This window comes from Mus pahari, chromosome 4 (assembly GCF_900095145.1).
Source record: "Mus pahari chromosome 4, PAHARI_EIJ_v1.1, whole genome shotgun sequence".
NCBI classification, from domain to species: Eukaryota; Metazoa; Chordata; class Mammalia; order Rodentia; family Muridae; genus Mus; species Mus pahari.
In genome coordinates this window covers 60,027,168-60,050,505 of record NC_034593.1, presented here as the reverse complement: position 1 = coordinate 60,050,505, position 23,338 = coordinate 60,027,168, and the positions used below count along the sequence as shown (strand labels likewise).

At 40.1% G+C, this 23,338-nt stretch overlaps 1 protein-coding gene across 1 annotated transcript in view; it reads right to left on the bottom strand.

Annotated features, from left to right (window-relative positions):
- Nucleotides 1-18,206, bottom strand: part of LOC110319747 (IQCJ-SCHIP1 readthrough transcript protein) — a 719,522-nt gene extending 701,316 nt beyond the window's left edge. Inside the window, exon 1 of the mRNA XM_029537245.1 lies at nucleotides 18,082-18,206. Within this exon, the coding sequence (XP_029393105.1) occupies nucleotides 18,082-18,090 (9 nt within the window). The 5' untranslated portion in view covers nucleotides 18,091-18,206. The remainder of the gene's footprint in view (nucleotides 1-18,081) is intronic.
- Nucleotides 18,207-23,338: the final 5,132 nt, after the last annotated feature.

The following is a 23,338-nucleotide window of genomic DNA, read 5'->3' as shown; positions in this document are numbered from 1 at the left end:
TAGCATTGGCTTTGTTACATATTTATCCCACAGAAACAGAAAAGCAAATGGTCACGTCCTCTTTCTTCATAACAAACACAACCTGAATGCTACTTGAATAACCTATTTGTGCTCCACCGGATCACGGTGCTCTTTTTAGCACTGAGAAGCAAATATTCATTGATAATCATGTCTTTGACTATCTCTAGGGAACCATTGTAAGTTCTTAGAAAGGAAGTATCAAAACTCTACTTTGTGACTCCATTCTTATAAGTATCATGGTGTGACAAAATTATAGAAATGATGAAGGAATAAGTAAGTGACGGACAAGAGTTAGGAATGGTCAGGAGAAAGAGGGTGCCATGAAATGGTAGTGTGAGGGATTCCTGTAATGAACACTTTCCGCATCTCGACTGTGACAGTAACTATATGAACCTACCTATACATGTGGTAAAATTACACAGAACTCAATAACACAGTGCCTGAAGAAATCTGGCTAAGGTAGGAGGGTTGTATCAATGTTAGATTCCTGCTTATGATCTCACACTATTGTTATACAAAACAACTCAGTGCATAGCATACAGTATCTCATGTTATTTTTTTACAATTGTGTGTGAATCTTCAATTATCCAAAATAATTTTTAATTAATTTATTTTTACACTCCATATTTTATTTTCCCCCACCCCCAGTACACCCTCTGACTGTTCCACAACCCATACTGCCTCCCCACCTCCCTGTCTCCATGTGGATGTCTCCCCATCTGATCTCTAGACTCCCTGGGGTCTCCAATCTCTTGAGGGTTTTTTAGGGTCCATTGTTCCTGCCATGAAACTGATTTTTCTTGGCCTTTCCCCTCAACCCCATTAGAAGGTCACCTTTTCTGTATTCTCCATGATGCTGTCCCTCCTCTTCCAACAAAACTCTCTGCACCCCAATCTTCTTGCCCCTGATGTTCTTAGCCCTCTCTGCTCCATCCAGCTTTCCGTCTACCAAATGGAGCTCACAGGAAAACAATGTATTTTATGGAGGGTTTTTGAGAACTAAGTTGCGTTACATATAAAGCTCATTGAAAGCTAACCTAGACCACAATCAGATCTCAATATATTAATCATTGTGATTGTAATAATTGTAATGATTGTAATAATGTCTTTGGCATATCTTACATGATAGCTTATTATAGATGTTTGTTATGTATTCATTCTTTCCTCTTCCCCACCAATCACATAACATTTTCAACAGTGTATCTTGTCCATTACACTATGGCACCATAGGCTCTGAGAAATAACTGCTGAATTGTGTATTTTATATCAATTTCTATGCCAGCTCAAAACAAAGAGTAGCTAAATTTTACTCCCAATCAACATATCGTTTAGTTGACAATGGTAAATAGCCCTTTTCTTCAATTGTTTTGTGCTTTATTGCAACATTAAAAGTTAAATGACTTATGTAAAGAAGGGATAATTAGGTTACTTAATAGAGATAGAAAAGTAGGCTTAAACGTGGTGACTGCTATTGCTTTTCCTCCTCCTCCTCTTCTTCATCCTCCTCTTCATTCTTCCTTTGCTTCTTTAAGATCCCCAACAGAACAGTATTCTTTTTAAAGAGCAAAACCAATATGAAAACTTTTTTAAACAGATGCTATTCAGTCCCACCTCACATCCCATCACACCTGACTTTCCCCATATTTTCGGAAGAAGGATTTTTCAAGAAGAATTAGTTAAATATTGTGGCAAAGAATGAGAATTCAGGATTCCAAAAGATAAAGCTAATCGAACTGGGAAGGCTTTGACAGACCACACTGAAAAAAAAAAATGACAAATTCATTTGTAGAAAGTGGTAACATAAAAATAAAACTTTCTAGAAAAGAAGTAGAATCTTTTATGCTTCTGAGAAGCTCAGAATATAGACGTAATTAACTACAAAAAGGAGAGCTCAGAATGTTTGGGTACAAAGTTAAAGCTGGGTAGGAGGAATATGTTCTGGTGTTCTGCTCCACAGTGGGAAGTCTATAATTAACATAGTGGAACATGTACTTCAGTATTGCTAGAAGAGAGAATTCTCAGTGTTTCACCACAGAAAAAAAAGGATAAATATTTAAGGAGGTGGGCTATCAAATTGTCTGATTTGATCATCATACAAATCATATCTGTATCAAAACACCATGCCTTGCTGTTCAGTTTACACCTATATATCCACGGGGGGGGGGGGAGGAACTACAAAAATGTCTTCAAAATCTCTCAAAAGCTGTGTGTAAGAATTCAGTTGCCATTTGCTGCCACAAAGCTGGCTTTGGTTTCAAGATGTACCATCTCCAGCTCAAGGGAGGAAATCTTAGCTAAGCCATTGCCGGTGCCAATATTTGGTTTTGGTAGAGGGACATGACACATTCTGGGTGAAGAGATCTAAAGGATGGTCCACTGAGGCCTTTGTCCTATTCATTATTCTTATTCTTATTCTTATTCTTCTTATTATTATTATTAAATTGTTTCATTTATTTACATTACAAATGTTAACCTTCTTCCTGGTCCCCCCTCCCAAAGTTCTTCACCCTATCCCCCGACCCCTTTCCCTCTGAGAGGGTGCTTCTCTACCCACCCTCCCACCCTCCCTCATACCCTCTCTCTTAGCATCCTCTTCCCTTGGGCATCAAGTCTCTACAGAATTAGGCACATTCTTTCCCTCAGAGGCCAGACAAGGCAGTCCTCTGCTACATATGTGCCAGGGTCCACGGACCAGCCCATGTATAGTTTTTGGATGGTTGCTTTGTCTCTGGGAGCTCTGAGGGATCCTGGTTGGTTGATACTCTTCTTCCGATGGGGTTGCCATTCCCTTTAGATTCTTCAATACTTTCCCTAACTCTTCCATAGAGGTCTGGGACCTGAGTCTAATCTTTGGATCGAAGCTTCTACATTTGTCTCAGTCAGATGCTGGTAGAACCTCTCAGAGGCCAGCCATGCTAGGCTCCTGTCTGCAAGTACAATATGGCATCAGTAATATTGTTAGTAATAGTAACCCCGTGCATGGGATGGATCCCAAGTTGGAACGGTCACTGGAACCGTCTTTCCTTCAGTCTCTGCTCCATTTTTGTCCCTGCATTTCTTTTAGACAGGAACAATTCTGGCTCAACATTTTTGAAGATGAGTGAGTGGCCCCATCCCTCCACTGGGGACCCTGCCCATCTCCTGGATGGTCTCTTCAGGTTCCATCTCCCCACTGTTGGGCATTTTGGCTAAGGTTATCATCATTGATCTTGATACTATTCTTAAAATTAACGGATGTGAGAAAGGAGCCATGCTACAACCTATCTTTGTCAATTTCATTAAGATGCTCTGCTCTGAAGTCTTGAGGTCATCAAACAACCGAAAAGACACCTATAAGCAAATTCAGGGTGACAGACCAGGAAACTTGGAAGGAGCAGGGTGCCTAATGAAATTACACAACTTTGGAAAAGAAATGGGAAGACCTCTAGCTCAGTATACCTTGTTAGAATAGCTTAGCGCCCCCCCCCCTTTCTGGTCAGCTTCATGGATTTTCTGTTCCTAGTTTACAAAAGTCACTTGATTGACACTGCATTTGGGTGGATTCTCTAAGCGTTACAGTTTGAATATAAACTGACTCTCCCAGACTCTTGTGTTATACAGGCTTGGTCTTCAAATGAGGAACTATTTGTGGAGACTGGAAGTGGATCACAGGAGCAAGTCCTTAAGTGTATCTTGTCTCTAGGCCTTTCCCATCTCTCTCTACCTCTGCATGAGGTAACCTGCTCTGCTTTAATCTCTTCACCATGACAGACTGAAACCTTCAAAACCATAAGTCAAATGGCTCTTCTTTCTCTCTCAAGTTGTTCTCTCAGGTAGTTTGGTCACAGTAACTTAAAGTCTAACTGAGTCTTCATGACAGAGAAATTTTAAACAGGAAACTGCAGTTTAGTTGGCTAAAAGTGTGTTCATGCTGTCTATTAATATTCCAGAAAAAAACAGGCTTTCTGTACACACAGTGAGGATGGATAAAGAACAGAGACACAAGATACAGGAGGTCTTGGTTCAAAGCCCACCTTGGTACCTCACCAACTAGCTAGCCCTGGGCAAGATACTTTATTTGAAGGACACTCAGATCCTGTATTATAAAATGCCCACAGTAATGCCTCCCCTGGAGGGTGATGCAGATTAAATGCAATCATGCAATAATAAAAGGCCTGTCAAATGGGAAACAGAATAAATGTTAGTTTCTTCTCCCCTAATTAATCCTTTGGTAAGATGCGACACTAACGCGGTTTATTGGACTATTAATTCAGATGCTGTCTTTCTAGCAGAAATTACTTTGACAGTTGGGCTTGTGTCACCAAGAGTAATTTCTGTTGAAAATCTCCAGATCTGAACACTTCCCCCAGGAAGCCTGGTGTGTTACAGAGGACTCAGGCTGGGTGACTTCCAGCCCTGGGGAAAATTGATGTGTGGATCCACAATCAGAGGGTTTCTACACCCTTGACTGTTTAATTTGCACACCTTAGAAAGAGGATGTGTGTGGAATTAATGGACTTCAGGGAAGCATGCTTGTAAGAACTCTTCCTTCAAGTTATTTCCACACTGTCTGGGACACTGCATCAAAAGCTAATCATATCCTGATAATTATCACCAATCTATGAATACAATTAATTAAGATACCATGTATATATTGTGTCTGGAGCATAGAAACAAAACTAGGGCTTGGTTTAACAAGAATTATAATGTCTTAATACATGCTAAGCCAGGCAGTGGTGGCGCACGCCTTTAATCCCAGCACTTGGGAGGCAAAGCCAGGTGGATTTCTGAGTTTGAAGCCAACCTGGTCTACAGAGTGAGTTTCAGGACAGCCAGGGCTACACAGAGAAACCCGGTCACGAAAAAAATACAGGCTATTGTGAGGGTACTCAGCTTTTATGATAAATAAACAAAAGCCATATTTACTTAATCACTAATCTTCTTGCATGCCACATAATAGGATTAAAAATTGGTTAAAATGCAACTAGAAGAATTTTAAAGATTCATTTACACTTTGACCTAGAAACTTTACTTCCTGTGACTTATTTTGAAGAAAGCATTGAGTACTTATACAATGATTAGTTGTTTTATGTGTGTGGTCATTTTGCTTTTGTGTGTGAATGCCCATGTGCACTGCATGTGTGTGTAGAGGCTGTAGAGGCCAAGTGAGGGTGCAGGATCCCTGGAACTGGAGTTAGGACAGCTGTAAGACACCATACAGATGCTGGGAACTGGTCCTGGGTCCTCTGCAAGACCAGCAAGTGCTCTTAATCACTGAGTCATCTCTCCAGACAGTGATGTTTAAAGAATAGTATTAGAAGAAGAAAATGACCTAATAATTCAGCCTTAGAAGATTCAATAGAGTTTCAGAATACCTACACAGTGAAATACACTATAACTACTGAAAGTAAAATTATAGAAAGGTATTTATTGGCATTTGAAGATTCACATGATATATTGTTGAATTTCTAGAGGTTATACACTATGTGTAGTGTATTAAAATTTAATTAAATTTAATGTATTTATGCATAAAACTTTCCATATAGTAAGCCAAATAAATATGAGCACTAATCCTATTTTTTTTTACTTCTTTGTTTAGTGTTTTTGTAGTAAGCAAGAATCATTTGTATAGAAAAGTAATTTTTAAAAACTCAAAACAAACAAAAGTACTTTTAGTTTAAATAGAAGCAAGAATTTGTCATTATTCATTATATAGATTGTCTTAGTTTGCTTTCTGATACCTGCTGTGATAAAACATTATGACCAAAGCCAACTTGGGGAGGAAAGGGTTTATTTGTTTGCTTTACACTTTAATCTCACAGATCACCACTGAGGTAACTGTAGGCAGAAACTGGAAGCAGGAACAGATGCAGGTGCTATGGAGGAATGCAGCTTACTGGGGAGGAATGAAGCAAGTCATGGCTTGCTCAGTTTGCTCCTTTTTAATACAACCCAGGGTAACCACAGTGGGCTGGACCCTTCCACATCAACAAAACAACCACTCCACACACTTGCCTATAGGCCAGTCTGATGGAGACTCTTCTCAATGGAAGTTCCCTCTTCTTAGATGACTCAAGATTGCATATGTTTACAAAAAGGGACCAGCGCACTGGTTCCCAACTCTCACTTCTCTGGTTTCGCCCATGATCTGGCTTAGGAGACTCAAGACAAACTGAGGATAGAAAGATCTTAGTGCTGTTTTCTTGGGGGATATAATTCCTCTGGGGTCAACAGACCTGGACAAGTGTCTCTCCCTTCCCACTCATCCTACCACTGGCCATGATCTAGCCAGCTGATACATTGATCCAAGCAAGACAGCTGCTGGCCATCAGCAATACTCCAAGTCCTACAGTGATGACAGGGGAAAATCGAAAAATTTTTGTTCCTATGGTTGGTTGGTTCTTTGTATTTTCTGATGATTTCCTTCACTGAGATACAACCTGATTTGTTTCAACTCTGGGAAGTACCTCCTGCCTGCCATTGCCAAGTAGGCTCTAGCAGAGCCTACTGACCTAGATTCAGGTTGATTTATAATATTAGTGATTATTATTTTCACTGTTTTTTAACCCATACTCTGCTATTTAACTGTCAAGTACTTCCAAACATATTTCACAAAAACACTGAACAACAAGGTTGGCAGATTAAAAGCTATAATTATTCATCTTATAGATGATGGAAAAGGTTGCCCATGATTGTGTAGGCAGTAAGATATAGCATCAAAATGAGATGCCAGTTCTTCTTGCACCTTTTTAGAGATCTTTTAAGTCAGCAATTCTCAACCTTTGGGTTGTAACCCCTTTGGAGGCCACCTATCATATAGCATACATATTAGATATTTACATTGTGATTCATAAAAGTAGTAAAATAAAAGTTGTGAAGTAGCAATGAATAATGTTCTGGTTGGGGGGTCACCACAACACAAGGAACTGTACTGAAGCATCATAGCATTAGGAAGGCTGAGAACCACTGCTGAATATAATTGTTTAAATACTAATATTTAAATAACTTTAGATTGTCTTTGGGGAAAAGGTCCAGGTGCCCACTGGCAGGTGTTCCTAGACCTGAAATCAAGATTCTAAGAGGATCAAACCAAACCAATTTACTTCCCAGTCACAGAAGTGATTTGCTACAAGTCAATGCTCTTGGATGCTGGTGGCAAGGACTCCTAAGACATAATCTAAGGCTCTGTGTGTTCAGCTCCCTGTTGGCTGGCTACCTCCAAACCTCTGTAAACCTCAGAACCCAACATTGAAAATGAACTTTCTAAGTCCTAAATGTCTCATCTGTGAGTATCAAATCAGATGGCATACATGGGAGTACTTTCCCACATACTAAGGTCAAGAAGTCTTGATTATGTCTGAATACCAACTGCTTCTGCCTCAAACCCCCAGGAAATGTAACTTTTATATAGCATCTTGTAAATGAGTGAGGGATTTTAGAGACACGGAGAAACCTTAATGTGAAGAAGTCCCATGAGTAGCGTTTCCCCAGGTTTCCCATTAGTATGTCCCGAGGAAAGCCGCCGGCTCAGAGGCCCCATCTCCCCTCTAATGCCTTTGATTTAATGGTTCTGTGCTAGGTGCAGAAGGCCTTTGCCATACGACCTGTTAGATGTTAGAAAAATCTCCTTTTTTCATTTTGGTTTCAATTCCCTAGGAGCAAATTAGAGCTTTCGCAGAGAGTGTGTACATACTTGTTTTTAACTTCATGTGAGAGCTAGCACAATTATTCAAAAACAGTTTAACAAGGCTGAGGATTATAGTCGCGTGAGGGCTAATCTTAAACTAAGCAAAACCCTAATATCTTATGGTTGGGAGAAGCAAGAGAATTTTTTTTACTATATTTTAAAAATTAGCTTAAGTTATAAAAGTGATACGTGGTCTTCTGTTGACGATTACTTATAAGAACTTTGAATGTCTTCTATGATTACACAGGTGAGTGACTCCAAATATCTGTTTTAATACAATGCCACTCTTGTAGCCTGCTCTTAAAAGGGATTTTCTTCTCCTGAAATTTTGACTTTCATTTTCACCTCCATATGTATGGCTGTAACCATTTTAAACTTTCCTCCACAGTATCTTATTACATGGCTGGATCATTCATTATTTAAGTGTTTTTCTTTGGATTGAGATTTGGTTATTTATAGATTTTTAGCACCATGGGCAATTTTACCACCTCTTCCTTTAATTATGTGAGTATGTCAAGGACATTTCATGTATGTGTGCACATATTTGGTGCATGTATATAAGCATGTGGATACGTGTGTCCCTGCGTGTGCACACAGGAGTGAAGCAAGACATAGATGTATTCCCCCATCATTCTTTCCATCACTGCAATATTACTCGGTAAGAGAGACACTCACTAGACTGGAAGCTTGGTTTTTTTTTTTTTTTCTTAGCTAGTCTGGATGAACAGCCAGCTCCTGGGAAGTGCCTGTATGTATCTTCTCTCCAGTGCTGGGGTTATGGGTACATTCAGCCATACCTGGCTCTATTATGTAGTATCTAAGGGTGCAAAGTATATCTTCCGGTCCTCGTGAATGCAGAGCAAATGATCTTAATCATTGAGCCATCTCTCCCACCCACTGCAAGGAACTTCTCAGATGTAAAATCAGTAAGTTCAAAGTCTCAAAGCTAGGTATGGTGGCTCATGACTGCAATCCCAGCAGAAGAGAGACCAAAGCAGGAAGATCACTGCTAGTTTGAGGCCAGCCTATGCTATACAATGAGTCCCAGGCCAGTCTTCACTGTTAAGTAAGATCCTATCTCAAAGTCTCAAGTACTGTATATTCAAATACTGACCGACACAACGAAGTGCCTTCTCCTGGTAGTTGCATTAGCTGCTCTTCCCTGAACACAGACATGAGAACCCTATATGCAGACATAGATTCCATAAGGAAATGGATTACTAAACTGAGGCTCATGATATCAGTGACTTGGTGGACACTGGATTAAAGACAAGAAGTTGTAAATGTTTGACCTCAGGTGTAGTGGACATCACTCGGCCTTCCACCTTAAGAACAGTGTGGGAAAGAACAGAATTTCATAAAGGGATCAACCGTCATGGTGCTGGTACTGGTACTGGGTGCTAGGAACATTCTAAGGGCACAGCCCACATGAAGTCACCCATTCCTTCCAATACCCCTACAGAGAAGGTGCTGGTACAGTTAGAGATGAGAAAATCAAGGCACAGAAAACGTAATCTCCCAGGGCCACCCAGCAGAGAAGGGGTAGAGCCCAGTTTGAACCTAGAAAGCTTGGGCCCAAAGTCAGACACTTAAAACATTGTACATTATACCTCTGTGCTTCTCATGCTATGCTAGTCACATTTATGGAAAAAGAAAAAAAATAGCCTGTGCCAAGAACAGCAGAAACACGAAGAAGAAGAAGAAGAAGAAGAAGAAGAAGAAGAAGAAGAAGAAGAAGAAGAAGAAGAAGAAGAAGAAGAAGAAGAAGAAGAAGAAGAAGAAGNGAAGAAGAAGAAGAAGAAGAAGAAGAAGAAGAAGAAGAAGAAGAAGAAGAAGAAGAAGAAGAAGAAGAAGAAGAAGAAGAAGAAGAAGAAGAAGAAGATAGCATTTCAACCACAGTCATCTAAAGCAGCATCCTAGCACTGTATCCACCCGCATCAGAACCGCGTTAACACAACAACATGCTCCCATTCACTTAATCACGTGTGCGTCATCGCCCATAACATATGGCAGCAAATTGCTTTTTCCTATTAAGTAAAAGATCATTTTGTTCCTTTAGCCTTGGGTAGGGATGCTAAAAACCACTGTCTTCTGGACATAACATGGTTGCTGTACACATGGACCTATAGCAACTGCAGGTACTAACACAATGCCTATAGAAGAGCAAGCCAGTTAAAAAAGGAGCTACTGAGATCCTATCCTTGCTGAGGGAATATTAGCAGCTGAAGGCTGCTGGGGGGATGGAGAGTAACTTTCCTTTTAAGGGGTAGCCCCATGTACCAGAAGGGGGTTGGTTGCCCACGCACCAGTGGATGACTCCACATCCATGCATATATTAGCAGTCCTAATTGGACTCTGTGGACACAAGAATAACGTTATCTCTAATTATCCAATGTTGACTAAGATTTAACATCTTCAGACATTGACACATCTAACATCTTCACATTCTAAATATTAATAATTCCACCCTTAAAAGAAGGGTATAGCTCAGTTAGGAGGGGATATCCACTCCATTATAGAAGCATGCCCTTAGAATACAATAACAACCTCAGCAAGAGCAGCATTACCCAACCACAATTCTATCATTTCCAACCATGTGTCTCCCATAATATGTGAGAGCAGCAAGAGGAAGAAAAATATCTAAGAAGAGTCTTCTCATAACCATCCTTCCCCTGGCACATCTCAGAGCTCAGGCATAGGTTCAAATCTATTCTCATACTTCCCCCACTGTATGGACATCACATCTCTGGCCTCATATATAAGATGAGAAGCAATCTAGAGAGCCTGCACCGGTGGACCCTCACTAAGACTCAGAAAGCCCAGTGAAGATCTCTACCCAAAAGTTGGTAGATAAAGCACAGTCTAACTAAACTTCCAATCGAAAAGTACCCTTCACCCGCTCCATCATTCCTCCTCATCCCATGTTTTATTCCTTTTTGTTTTGCTGAAAAAAAATCAAACAAGCAAGCAAACACACAAAAAACAACAACAACAAAAAGTGATGTCTTATAGCTAGATCAAGAGCCAAGAAGAGGCTTGGCTTTTGAAAGCTCCATGCTCTAGCAGTCAGAGTGGCTGGCAGTATATTTTTTCTGGGCAGCTGTAGTTATGAAAGGCTGTGAGATCTATGATATCATCTTCACAAAGCCAACTAGCGAGCAAACAACACATCTTCTTATTATCACAGCTTATTAGGCACACATCTGTGCACATGGCTGTTTAGTAAGTTGTGACGGTTAGTTTGTCTTATCTCTAAAGTTTCCTTTCTTTATTTTGATTATTGTCTGCTACTGTGGGTAGAACCTGAGGCTTCTTGTATGGTAGCAAGTGCTCTGCCACTGAGGGCCACTCCCAGCCATAAACGTTTCCTTTTTGTTCACTATGATAGTAATGTGAAGTTGATAACAGGCTTTTCCTGTTCTGTACAGTGAACCACGGCAGCCTGAGAAAATACACAGTTTTGGCCGTCATGTCATCCTGTTTTAAGAGAAATTAAATATTTGCTCTGAGCACCTCAGATTACAGTGCAAATCTTCATTGAAACCCATACTCTTCGTTTCCGTTCTTACAGTTAGTTTAGTATCTAGGACTGGCTGCTCTCCTCCTCTATTGGGTTTTCAATTATATAGTGTCTAAATCTTCATATGAAGATATTTAGTCTTTTTCTTCCTTGTCCATATTGAATCAGTTACCTTTGTCCTTTTGTTAGTTAGGCAGTATGATGCAGTCATCTAGATTCCTCTATGAGAAGATGCCAGCATCTCATGTCAATGGCATTGACCCTTGCATCATCCCACAGCGTGAATGAGGACCTTCAATTAGATGGACTAGCCTTTGCCAGTCTTGCTAGTCCGGATTAGGTCTATGTGGTGCCAAGATAATGTTGTACGAAATAAAACATAATGATAACAATTTACTAATACTGCCTATTAGATATTTATGGGTTCAAAGAAAATAGTTGTATAATTGAATTTAAAAGGGGGGAAAGTATATTTTGTCAGAATGATTGGTCTCTAAAACCATAATTTTTATTCCATGCCTTAATCTTTTATTTAATGGAATATTTTCTTAAGTTTTTAAATAGCAGTAAACTTAAAACCAACCAAAGTTTGAGGAGGTGAATAACAGTGCCTGACAGGTATTCAATTGGAGCAGTGGTTCTCAACTTGGAGGTCATAACCCCTTTGGGAGGTGGCATATCACATATCCTTCATATCAGATATTTACATTGAGGCTCATAACAGTAGCAATATTACAGATATGATGTAGCAGCAAAAATACTTTTATGGTTGGGTCACCACAACTTAAGGAACTGTATTAAAGAGTCACAGCATTAGGACAGTTGGCAAGTGCTGAATTGGAGCGTCTGGCAACTAGGGTAAGACAGGCAAGACACTAGAATGCCAGGCTTCAGGAGACACTGGCACTAAGAAACCAAGGTGCTGTCACTTTGGTGTCTCTCTCACCTTACCCTAAATTCATCTGGCAGACTCTGTAGAGATACCACCTTGTCATAAAGAAGGTTACACCCCTCATGTCTCTCTCCAATACTTGGCATCATGCTGTAAGAATCGCATCTAGTGAAGACTTGTTCAAAAAATCATTGCCCATTCCAGTATCTCAGAATGGGTCAACTCTTTGGCTCTTACCTTATGGTATTTGACCCATTTTGAGTTTACTTTTGTACAAGGTTAAAAGATAGGAATCTATTTTTAGTTTCTTCCTAATGCATATTATATTTCCTCAGGATTATATGTTAAAGAGGATGCCTTTTCTTTGATGTGTTTCTCTTCTTTATCAGAAGTCAGCTGGCTGTAGATACACACATGCATGTGTGTTCTCTATACTATTCTATCAATATATGTGCATTTTGATTGCCATACCATGATGTTTCTGTTGCTATGGATATATGACATGTATTGAAATCGGGTACTAGTATTGCTTGTTTAGCTCTGGATAGCTTGAGCTCTTTGGGTCTTTTACACATCAATATGAATTTAGGACTTCTTTTTTCTGGTACTGTGAAAATGTCATTAATATTACAATGTGCTTTGCACCAGATCTATAGTTTGCAATTAATTCACCTATCTATGAACATGGGGGGGGGGGGGCTTCCCATCCTCTAGTGCCTTCTTCAATCTTTCCTTAGTGTCCCAGAGGGTTATCAGCACCGCCTTTCACCTGCTTCATGAGGTTTATCTCAGCACATTTTTAGGCTACTATACATTGGGTTGCTTTGCTGATTCTTTCCTAGTGAGTTCATTATTTGATTATTAGCAAATCTCTAAGGCTGTATATTGATTTTGTAACCTGCCACTTTGAAGATCTACTTTTTTCAGTTCTAAGAGTCTTTTGCTGATATCTTTGAGGGGTTTCATGTACAGAATCATATCACCTGCAAGCAGGTGATCACTTAGGAGAACCAAGAATTGAAATACAAGACTACACCAAATTTTAACAAAAAAAAAAAAAAAAAAAAAAAAAAAAAAAAAACTTCTTCAAAGCAAAGAAAACTATTACATACCTTTAAGTATTGTCTTCTTATTTATTACTTCAATTAATTTCACAATTTTAGACACATACAAGTACAAACACACACTCACACATGCCTATAAAGTCACACTTTGTATTTTTTCATCTTTCCCATTTTTTTTTTTCATACCTAGTTCAAGATTGCATTCCTTCTAACTTAAAATCAAAATGAGCTCCTAACAGGCCTCTATACTGTGGTCACATTAATAGAAACTATTTTGATCACATCAAGAAAAGAGATAGTGTACAGAATGGGAGGTCTTCACCAGAGATTCGAATCCAGAACATATAAAAACCATAAATAATCTGAGCAGAGACTTCTCAAAAGAAGAAATACAAACACTCAGTAAATAAGTAGAAAGTTCTCAACATCTTTAGAATTGGGGAATTACAACTCAAGACTAATTTCCATTTAACTGAAACCAGAATAAATATTACATTTAAAAGCAATAAATGCTGATAGAGATGGAGGGAACATGGATCTCTTAAACATTGTTGGTGGGGATATGAGTTACTATATTCACCATAGGAAACATTATGGAAATTCTCACAAAACTGAAATTAAAAGTACCTAATGATCCAGCTATACCACTCCTGGGCATATAACTAAAAGAAATGAAGTATGTTTGCATAAGAAATACCTGAATAGTGGGAAAGTTTATTGTGACACTATTAACAGTAGCCAAGTTATGGAGTTGGTCTAACATACATCACTAGATGAATAGATTAAGAAAGTAAAATATATAGACCCAAAGGAACATTATTTACCCATAGCAAATAATAAAACTACATTTGTAGGAAAAAGGATGTAACTAATGGTCATCATGGTAAATAAAACAAGTCAGATACAGAAAACCGAGTATGTCTTGTGTGCTTGCAGATGAGATAACTAGAACTTAGAAAACCAACTTGAAAGTAGTAGAGGGATTACTAGGGACAGGGAATGGAAGAGATGAGGAGGGGCAAAGAATGATGAGAGAGAGCCTGTGGGAGGGTGAACACAATGGAAGCATGTAATTTGTATTACAGAACTGTCACTTAGAAACTCATTAATATGTTCAATTAACATACACCAACAATTATAAAATACGGTTTATAAAGAAATGCCATTAACTGAGTCTCTAGATATAGAATATTCTGATAGGCATCCATTATTAAACAAAGCCCATTCTTTACAGTGGAAAACCATTCTCTGCCCAATTTTGTTTCCTGTCTTTCGTTGTTGTTGTCCTATGAACCACTTAATGTACTAAGACTATTTTCATTTCTTCCCAGAGGACCAAAATGACACATGCAGTAAACAAGTAGGCACGCCAGTTGGTAACGGGAGCTAGAGGTAAGGTGATAACACTCCAAAGATTATGCTATGCAATGATCAGAAGATTTGACCCTGGAGTCCGGGTTCAAATCCCAAGCTCCTCCACTTACCCATTATACAATTACACAAGACCTATTACTTCTCAGTGCCTCATCTGCAGAATGGGAATAGTAACATAGTCGAAGGCTGTGTGCAATAATTCATTTAAAGCACTTAGCACAGGGCCTGAGGAGAGGGATCAGCAGTTAAGAGCATGTGTTGCCTTTGCAGAAGACACAGGTTCAGTTCCCAGCACCCTCGTGGTGGCTCACAACAGCCTGTCACTACAGTTTCAGGGGATCTGCTAGCCTCTCCTGAGCTCTGATCACATTGCACAGACACAGTGTACATGTATGCACTCAGGTACAAACACATACACATAAAATAAATGCACACATATAAAATAATGCACACATATAAAAGATACGACACTTAGCATAGTGTCTGTCCCATCTGACAGACAGAAGAACATGCTCAATAAATAGTAATTAAAGAACTTGCCCAACTCTCTCTCTCTCTCACACACACACACACACACACACACAATCCTTTTTCAGGAAGCTGTTCCTCCTATTAAGGCAAATGAAGATAATTAAAACCATTTTAGAACCATCCTTATCATCTCCTTCTCAGTTCTCTCCCCTATGGCCTGCACTGTGGCTCCCCTCCGCAGAATCTCCAACCTTCTTGTCTAGTGCTGTCATTTGTCTCTCCCCATCTTCCTTTCTTATCCACCCCAAGTGGCCATTTCTTCTCCTTTATAACCCAGTAAGGAGTTCCTCCCCATCCCCACTGTCACCATCCCCTACTGGCAAACCTACAGACCATGCTGTCTTGAAACCAAGTAGAACAAATGAGAAGTAATGTAAGCCTCAAACTGTGCTGCAGGGTTTGTGCCTCCACACATGGCTGCTATGGAGAAAAATTCTGTTCCCTAGAAGAAAAGCCTCCCCTCCCCACCCTTTCATCCTAGACTAGGAGACAGTGTGCCAGTGTGGCGCTTCGTAAGTGGTTAAAGAATGAGTGACTTCAGTTGAAGATGCGTGGTCAGCTGACAAGTTATATTTTTAACATATGTGAGCCATAAAATTGAAATATTTGGTAAAGCACTCTCGACTTTCAAATGAGGACATTATTGCATAGGAGAAAGTGTTTTTTTAATCACTTAAATGTGGGAGTCATATAAATCAGTTTATAAAATAAAGACCTTGTCTATCAAGCCTCTAGAAGTGAGTGAGAACTCATAATCAGGGACAAATGGCAGAAGTGACATTCTTTTCTTTTCACTATTGAGTATGTTTGATATTCCTACTAAATAGCACTGAATGCTAGCATGTTACCACACAGTGCCATAAAAGCTCAGAAAAATGAAACCTCTTTATTCCCACAAAATTGACTTCACACAATACTGCTAACTTCAGAAGTAGGGCAAAAGTGTTTTGCAATATGACTGAGTGCAAATATTGTTCTTTCAGTTCTTAATAACATATATATTAGCATATTATACTACATGCAATATACTGCTAATGATGCTTCAGCTGTCCTGGGTATGTATTTGAAACCATTTACAATATTTATACTCAAAGGCAATATTCTTACAGGATGTAGAATGCAGTCTTAGATGTATTTATAGAACTGGAATAAATAGTCCTAAAATAAAAACTAGTTATGTCCAGAGCAATATGTGAACATAACATCAAATGTCTCATACTGGTTTTTAAATGTTCCTAATACTCTGTGCTATTTCAAGAAGTCACTTCACCATATTGAAATTCTCTATAGTGCTTTTAATAATCATTAAGTGGACATGGTTGGTTAAAAATCACTATTAAAATTTATGTAATTAAAAATCACATGTAGCCCTCTATATTAACTTGAAAAATATTAAGTTATGAAAAAAGTAATATTCACACTAACTTCAGGAATATTTATTTTTATTGTTACAACTATATAAACTGTTACTGAAGTTTCAATCATCTTCAATTCAAAGAAAATAAATATTTTTTATTCAAAGAAAATAAATACCTTTTTTATTTTATAGTCAATACCATGATGAAAAAGTAATGATTAGTCAATATAAAATAATGAGGCTACTTACAACGTTGTTTAAAGTACAGGGAACTACCAGACAGTGTAAGCACAGACCTAGACTTTTCCAACTACCTGGCTATTATTTCAGAAGTCTCGGCTTTCAAATACCCATACCGACTCTCGCTTTGAACATTCACTGGTAAGGATGGACTTCGTTTAATTTCTTAGAAAATTGCTTTTCTTTGTGGGTTCTGACTTGCTTATATACTTGTTTTTATAGTCAATACTGGTCTTCAAGAGCAAGAAGACCATGCAAAATGACAAAGAGAAGGAAGCAGGCTGTTGTCACCTCGGGGAGCAATGCGCAAGAGAAGTTGTTTCTCTTGGGCACTCAACACATGACAATTATAATTAGCCCACCACTACAATTACATACTCGCATGCTTGTTCTTCAAAACAAGCCTTTTAAATAAAGTAGTGCAAGCTCTCCCCAGCTTAAGGATTTGAAAGAGCAATTAAGCCTGCACCTTAAATCATTTGTCTTTATAACTAGAGGAGCAAGTCCCGAGGATGTAAATCTCCCCGCAATGAGACCAGGGCTGCCGAATGCATTATTAATTGCTAAGTAATTTCTTAATTTTAGAATCTAACTTTCAACACTAGAAAATAAGTACTGTGATTTATGGAGCCCACACACTAATGCGGCTTTCTGGGAGTTCAAGAACCACAGGCGCATCCGATGTACAGCATAAACGTTATCCCTACAAGCCCCAAAATACATTACTGGATTCAGCTCCGGCAAAGCCACTCTGTCTACTTCTCGCCGGAGCACTAATATCTAGAGTTGCTAGATGCCTGCTGAACACTGCAGCTCATCCTCCCCCGGGCTTACTCCGGAGCACAGTCACATCTCTTCCTCAGCGATTGCTGACTTTTAAGAAGGTAGGTGACATGGTGTGGAAATCTCTGCAGCAGCCAGGTAACTGTTGTCTGCAAATCTTCAAAACCCCCAGCCCCATCCCCCTACACACACACACACACACACACACACCTTTCATTTGTTTTAAGAAAAAAAGAGAAAGGTTTTGAATAGCTATCTAAAATATGCCATCTGCATGGTGTAAGAATGTATTTTTCTTATACTTGCTGCTGATGTGTGATGTTTCCAGATCTGATTAGGAAGCCTGGCTACGCATAAAAAGTACTGCTTTCAACAAGACTCTTAGTGAAATCTGCTTGAACAGACATATGTGCACATAAATTACCCGTATTTCTAGACACATGCCTATATTAACAAGCATGCATGCACACGTACACCAAGAGCTGCAATTAATCCCCGGGTCTGTAAGCCCCCTTTCACCGGCTTTTGCATGCATGTTATTCAAGAGAGAGAGAGAGATCTTTAGAAAAAAAATGGTAAGCAGCCACATCTATTGCACAGAGAAGTGGCGTGCCGGAGAAGCAAATACGTTACCAGTCGCATTTTGAAGTTTCTAGAGCACCTGCAGGTGAGAGGAGACAGAATCAGAGGCTGGCGCACGGTGTTCCTCGGAAGCACAGAGCCCGGTGTCACTGTGGGGGAATGTGAAGCGAGTGTGAGGCTGGAAACCTTTGAGTTGAGCACGCTCTAAGCATCAGAGAGCCTCAAAGAGGAGAAAGAAAAAGACAGCCCACAGACAGGGAGACGAGAAACTTCTGGCACCTCTCCAACTCAGGAATGAATTCTCTGTAATTTGGAGATGGATGGTTGATGGAAATGAAGAGAAACTTGGATTTCCCAGCAATTTTGCTCAGCCACGCAGAAATGGGCAGGTAATAGCTGAGCTCATTGGAAAACAGCCATTCAGGATTCAGGAGCGAATAAAAAAAATTAACAGAAATTCTTGTTGGAAAAATATCAAAAGGCTACTCCAGCCAGCTTCCCAAGATGCCTTTACAAACTTCAAATGGATTGTTCCCTGAGCTATTTGTTGCATGTTTCATTAATCCCAGTGCAGAGGTAAACTGGAAAAATCTAATTCCCTTCTATGTAGAAAACTGGATTTATTGCTTCTTTTTATAATGCACTTTACACATATAAATACATAGGTTTACTTACAGAGCTCTTGTTTCTCCTGAAAAGCCACTGGTGTTTGGTTCAGATAAAATGCTAACAAAAACCTCTTAATTCTCAGAAGCTGAGCGGAGTACTGTTACGTGAACACAGAGTTTGAAGCACAGAGAGTATAAAGAAGGAACCCTGACCCATTAAGTGGTAGGTACATCACAGACGCAGCTATGCAATGCCCTGAGCAGGCAGGTGGCTCACACCTATAAATATATCCATAATTAAGGATGGTAAGAAAAGATCTTGAGAAAATTAAGTTCTTAAGGACAATAACCACGATTTTGTTAGGCTACTAACTAGGCTAATAATTTCTGAGGTGCACACATGGACTTCACCTTGTCTGAAGAACCTAACGTCAGACAGAGGGCAGGGTCAGCAGGCATTGCACTCTGGCAATCTATATTCAAATGTAATGAGCAGAGGATGATATTACCGTGAGGGATGTTGTCATATTACATTGTGCCTGTGTGGCTTAACTACCTATCTAACCTTGCAAATGGCCATTGGCTGGATGTGACAGTGAATATGCCATTGATGGGGGGGGGGGAAGGAGGAGGAGGTGGGAAACTGTTCTCATCTGTTTTACACGAGCATCTCTGAGAGGCTCAGGGATAAAATGCCTAGGCTGAATGTGGGTGTAATTCTTTCCAAGGCCACACTTACCAGTAATAAATCTATGGTGGAATTAATGGCGACCAATTAAACTATCTATTGCTTTAACTCCTGAGGTCAAGGGCAGCCCAGTGTTTATGTTTATTGATAAGGAGTCCATGGCCAGACTGCTAAATCAAGCTAGATTCACCTTTAAGCAAGTTTAATAAACATATACTGCCCAGGGCACTTCCAGCTTCTCTCACAGCCCAGTGCTTCTTACTGTACAGAAGTTTTTAATTCTCTCTTCTAATGATCAGCTTTAACCATTCATTCAAAAAATGGTGAGTTAGATGCTGGGTGCTGTGCAGTACACATAGACCCCCCCTCAGAGTTTGCTGCTGTCATTCTCAGAGCAGACTTTACAGGGGACATCAACTTTACAAATGAATATTGGTACCCAAAGCCACCCTTCTTCCATCTTGGAGTCACTCTTGGTGGTGATAGGAGAGCAATATGTATGCTCTGAAAATCCCCCTAAAGGATTCTGATGGAGACTCTCCTACCTCCCATAGCTCAAACTACAATTCAGGAGTGTGGTGACAAAGTCTGACAGCCATAGAGGGAGGCACAATGCCCGTAACTGCAAGACTCGAGCAATAGAGTTACTTGAGTTGACCAATCTTCTTGGTCATTCATTGTGGGATAGCCTAACATTGGGAAGTCCCATACTTAATCAGTTTGACCCAGAGCCCAAAAATTCTGAGTAGATTGGAAGCCAAAGGTGAAGGCAAAATAAAGTGTAAATCTTGTGGCTCATTTACACAACCATTCTGCCCCTCTTCTTCTTCTATAGTGGACAGGCTTCAAGTCTATAATTACTCTATCCAAAAATCATAGGAGACCTCCTCCAAAAGAGCCAATATATTTGCACCCAAGAGAGGACAAGCCTTAGGTGAGAACATGGAACTTGTGGCTTAGTGTTGTACTTACTTAAGTTGTAGCAAATTAAATCTGGTTGGGGAAACCTTCATCCTGAGAAGTAAGGGCCCCAATTCCCTTAAAAGTGAGCTTCTATGCATTTATACAGAGGCCTCAGTCTCAGATACCTAGATTGCTTGCCCCATTCCCTTAAGTCAGCCCCCTACCTTACATACACACCCACCACCACCACCACCACCATCGTGAGAATGAGACTAGTTGAAAGCAGAGGGCACCTTCATCCTCTACAATGAACAGTACATCATTCACTCAGGAAGAATACAAGCTTGATGGATGTCTTGATGACAAAGACCATGTGATCATAAACCACCTCATGTAATAACTCTATTAGGAAAACAATAATAATTTTCTGTCTCACTTTCCTTTCTTTTAAGAATATTGGAAAATCTTGAAACCAAAAGACACTGGGAAAAGCAGGAATGTTCAATACAAAGATATTAGAGACAGACGGACCTGTGGTAAAAGGCTGAATTCTCTGTATAGTTGCCTTGTGCCTTAGTTAAGCCCCAGGCTAAGGGTTCAGCTCAGCTGATGGAGTTCTTGCCTGGCATGAATAGAGCCCTGATTTGATCCCAGCACTACATAAACCAGGAGTGGTGATGCAGGCTTCAGCATCACCAGCGCTCAGGAGGAGAATCCAAGTTCAAATCCTTCTTCCGCCACTTTAGCGAGTTTGAGGCCAACCAGACAAGATGCAGGAGACCCTGTCTCAAAAATAATAAACAAATAAAGTTCTTCGTGTTTTCTCCCTTTGTAAAAGAAACCAAAAGCTGCCTTATTAAATCATTGGGAGACTTAAAAAGAAAAAGCATCCGACACATCCTAAGGACCTCAAGAAACAGAAACTCAAAGCAGAACTTCCATTTACCTCTGATACCTATTGGCCTGTGGGCTCCTGGAAGGTAGGAGCAAAGGTCTTCCACATTCCTGATACCCAGAGTGACACAGCCCTCCACAAACATTGTACTTTTTTTTTTTTTTTTTTGAGCATCTACCTACTACCATATTCTGGGCTAGGCCACCAAGAACACGGAGAAAATGGAAGCAAAGGTGGCCTGTGGCCTCCTGTGACTCTCAGTCCAGTGAGGATATGAAAGTTAAACAGTTCATGAATAACTGCAAAAGGATAATAACTGAATAAAGCAAACGATGTTGCTAATTAGTTCACGAAAATCTACTTAGGTTTTTGTTCATAATGACCCAGACAATGTCAAGGACACAAATGGAAGAAAATCTGTGAGTGCTTTGGGTAATTATCTTCAAACCTGGGGACTCAGGCTGGTGGGCTAGCCCTCATTAAATGGGAGATCTCCCCCATGAACAGTCCCCGGAGACCCATCACAGTAGCCCAGGCAACCCTTTGATCTCTGCGCAGACCCTTCCATTCCACCAACAGACAAAAAGGTTCTGGTTCCTGGCCTTATTTTTTTTTTTTTTTTGCATCCTAAAATGCAATAACAGTGAGGGTTTGGGTTTTTTTATTTATTTTTTTAAGCAACTGTGATTTTAATTAAAGTTCTAGAGACCCAGAGCCAAAAATATTTTTTCTAAGAGAAGCAATATCTGGTTTTGGAGATATAGAACGTCTTATAACAGAGACCTCATACTCTGTGATGAATGAAAAACAGTAACATAAGCTGTGCCCTTCAGAGAGAGAGAGAGAGAGAGAGAGAGAGAGAGAGAGAGAGAGAGAGAGGGAGAGAGAGAATTCTCAGTGCACTCACACATACTCCTGTGTATGTTTGGTTCTCATCCTGCCTAATGAGGACAGAGACAGGGAGACAAACGGACTCCAATCACTTGAACCATTCAGATGTTTAAGGCAGACAGTTAATGGAACAACACGAGGGGCTTTCTCCCAAGAGCAGATTACCTTTTGTTCTCCTAGATGATTCTCTTTGATTTAAAAGGTTTGGCTACTGGACTTGCAGAAAGCAGCAGTGGTAAGAACGCCTGCAAATACTGCTGGGCAGATGTTGACCACACACTTAAGTCTATAGAGTGACCACTTGGGATACTTCAGTTCAATGCCACACATCCTCAAATAGTAAGTGGATTAAAAAAAAAATCACATAAAACCCTGACATCATAGCTAACCTTTTAGCAAGATTAGTACATCTATGAATTCTGTGGTTCTGTTAAGTCATTCCAGCTGCTTGGCAAGCCCCTGACAGGCCCCCACTCGCCAAGCCAGCTACAGAAAGTGAGCTTCGAAGCTGCCTAGGTGTTCTTCCAAGCCTGAAAAGTGTGTCCCTGTGCTGTTGTGGATAGTGCACACTCATACTCATTCCTAATGGTCTGGGAGGTCTGTGATGCTCTGGGAGTGAAAGATCTGTTGGGAGCTGTCCATCTCAGCCAGAAAGGATGGGAGATTGGCAGCATCTGCTACCAGCCCATAGCCAGAGACCATGGCAGTGGAACAATCACAGACGCATCCTTGCCGAGGGGTGGATGACTACGCTATGGGTCTGCCACTAAACCTCAGCCAAGGCACTGGCTAGACTCCACAACTGAATCTGTGGACTGGAGACTGGGATGGTGCTATATTATGGTCCACGCCCCTGATACTGTGGATGTCGTGGCTTAAGTTCAAGAGACAAAGGATAAGGAGTTAAGCTTATGAAAGTGGTAGGCAGATATCTCCACTCTAAGCCTTCATTTACCCAGGAGAAAATTGTGTATGACCTCACACACACACTGGCAATCACCAACAGCTCAGCAAAGCCTGTCAGTGCTCGCTGGTGTCAATAGATACAAAATCCCAGTCAGTATAATATGCTCTTATGTATGTCATTCTACATTTTTTGCTATATGTCTTGCTATGAACAAATATATGTTTGAGCTGGGATATAGATCAGTGGTAGAGTGCTTGCCTAGTATGCACAAGGGCCTGGGTTTACATGTCCTCATTTTACATATATGTATATCTTTAAGTGACAACAGCAGGTTAAAATATTCCCAAGCCCAGAAAAATCCATCAATGAATATGGAAACTTGGTACATTCACCACACATGGCACTCCAAGGCATGT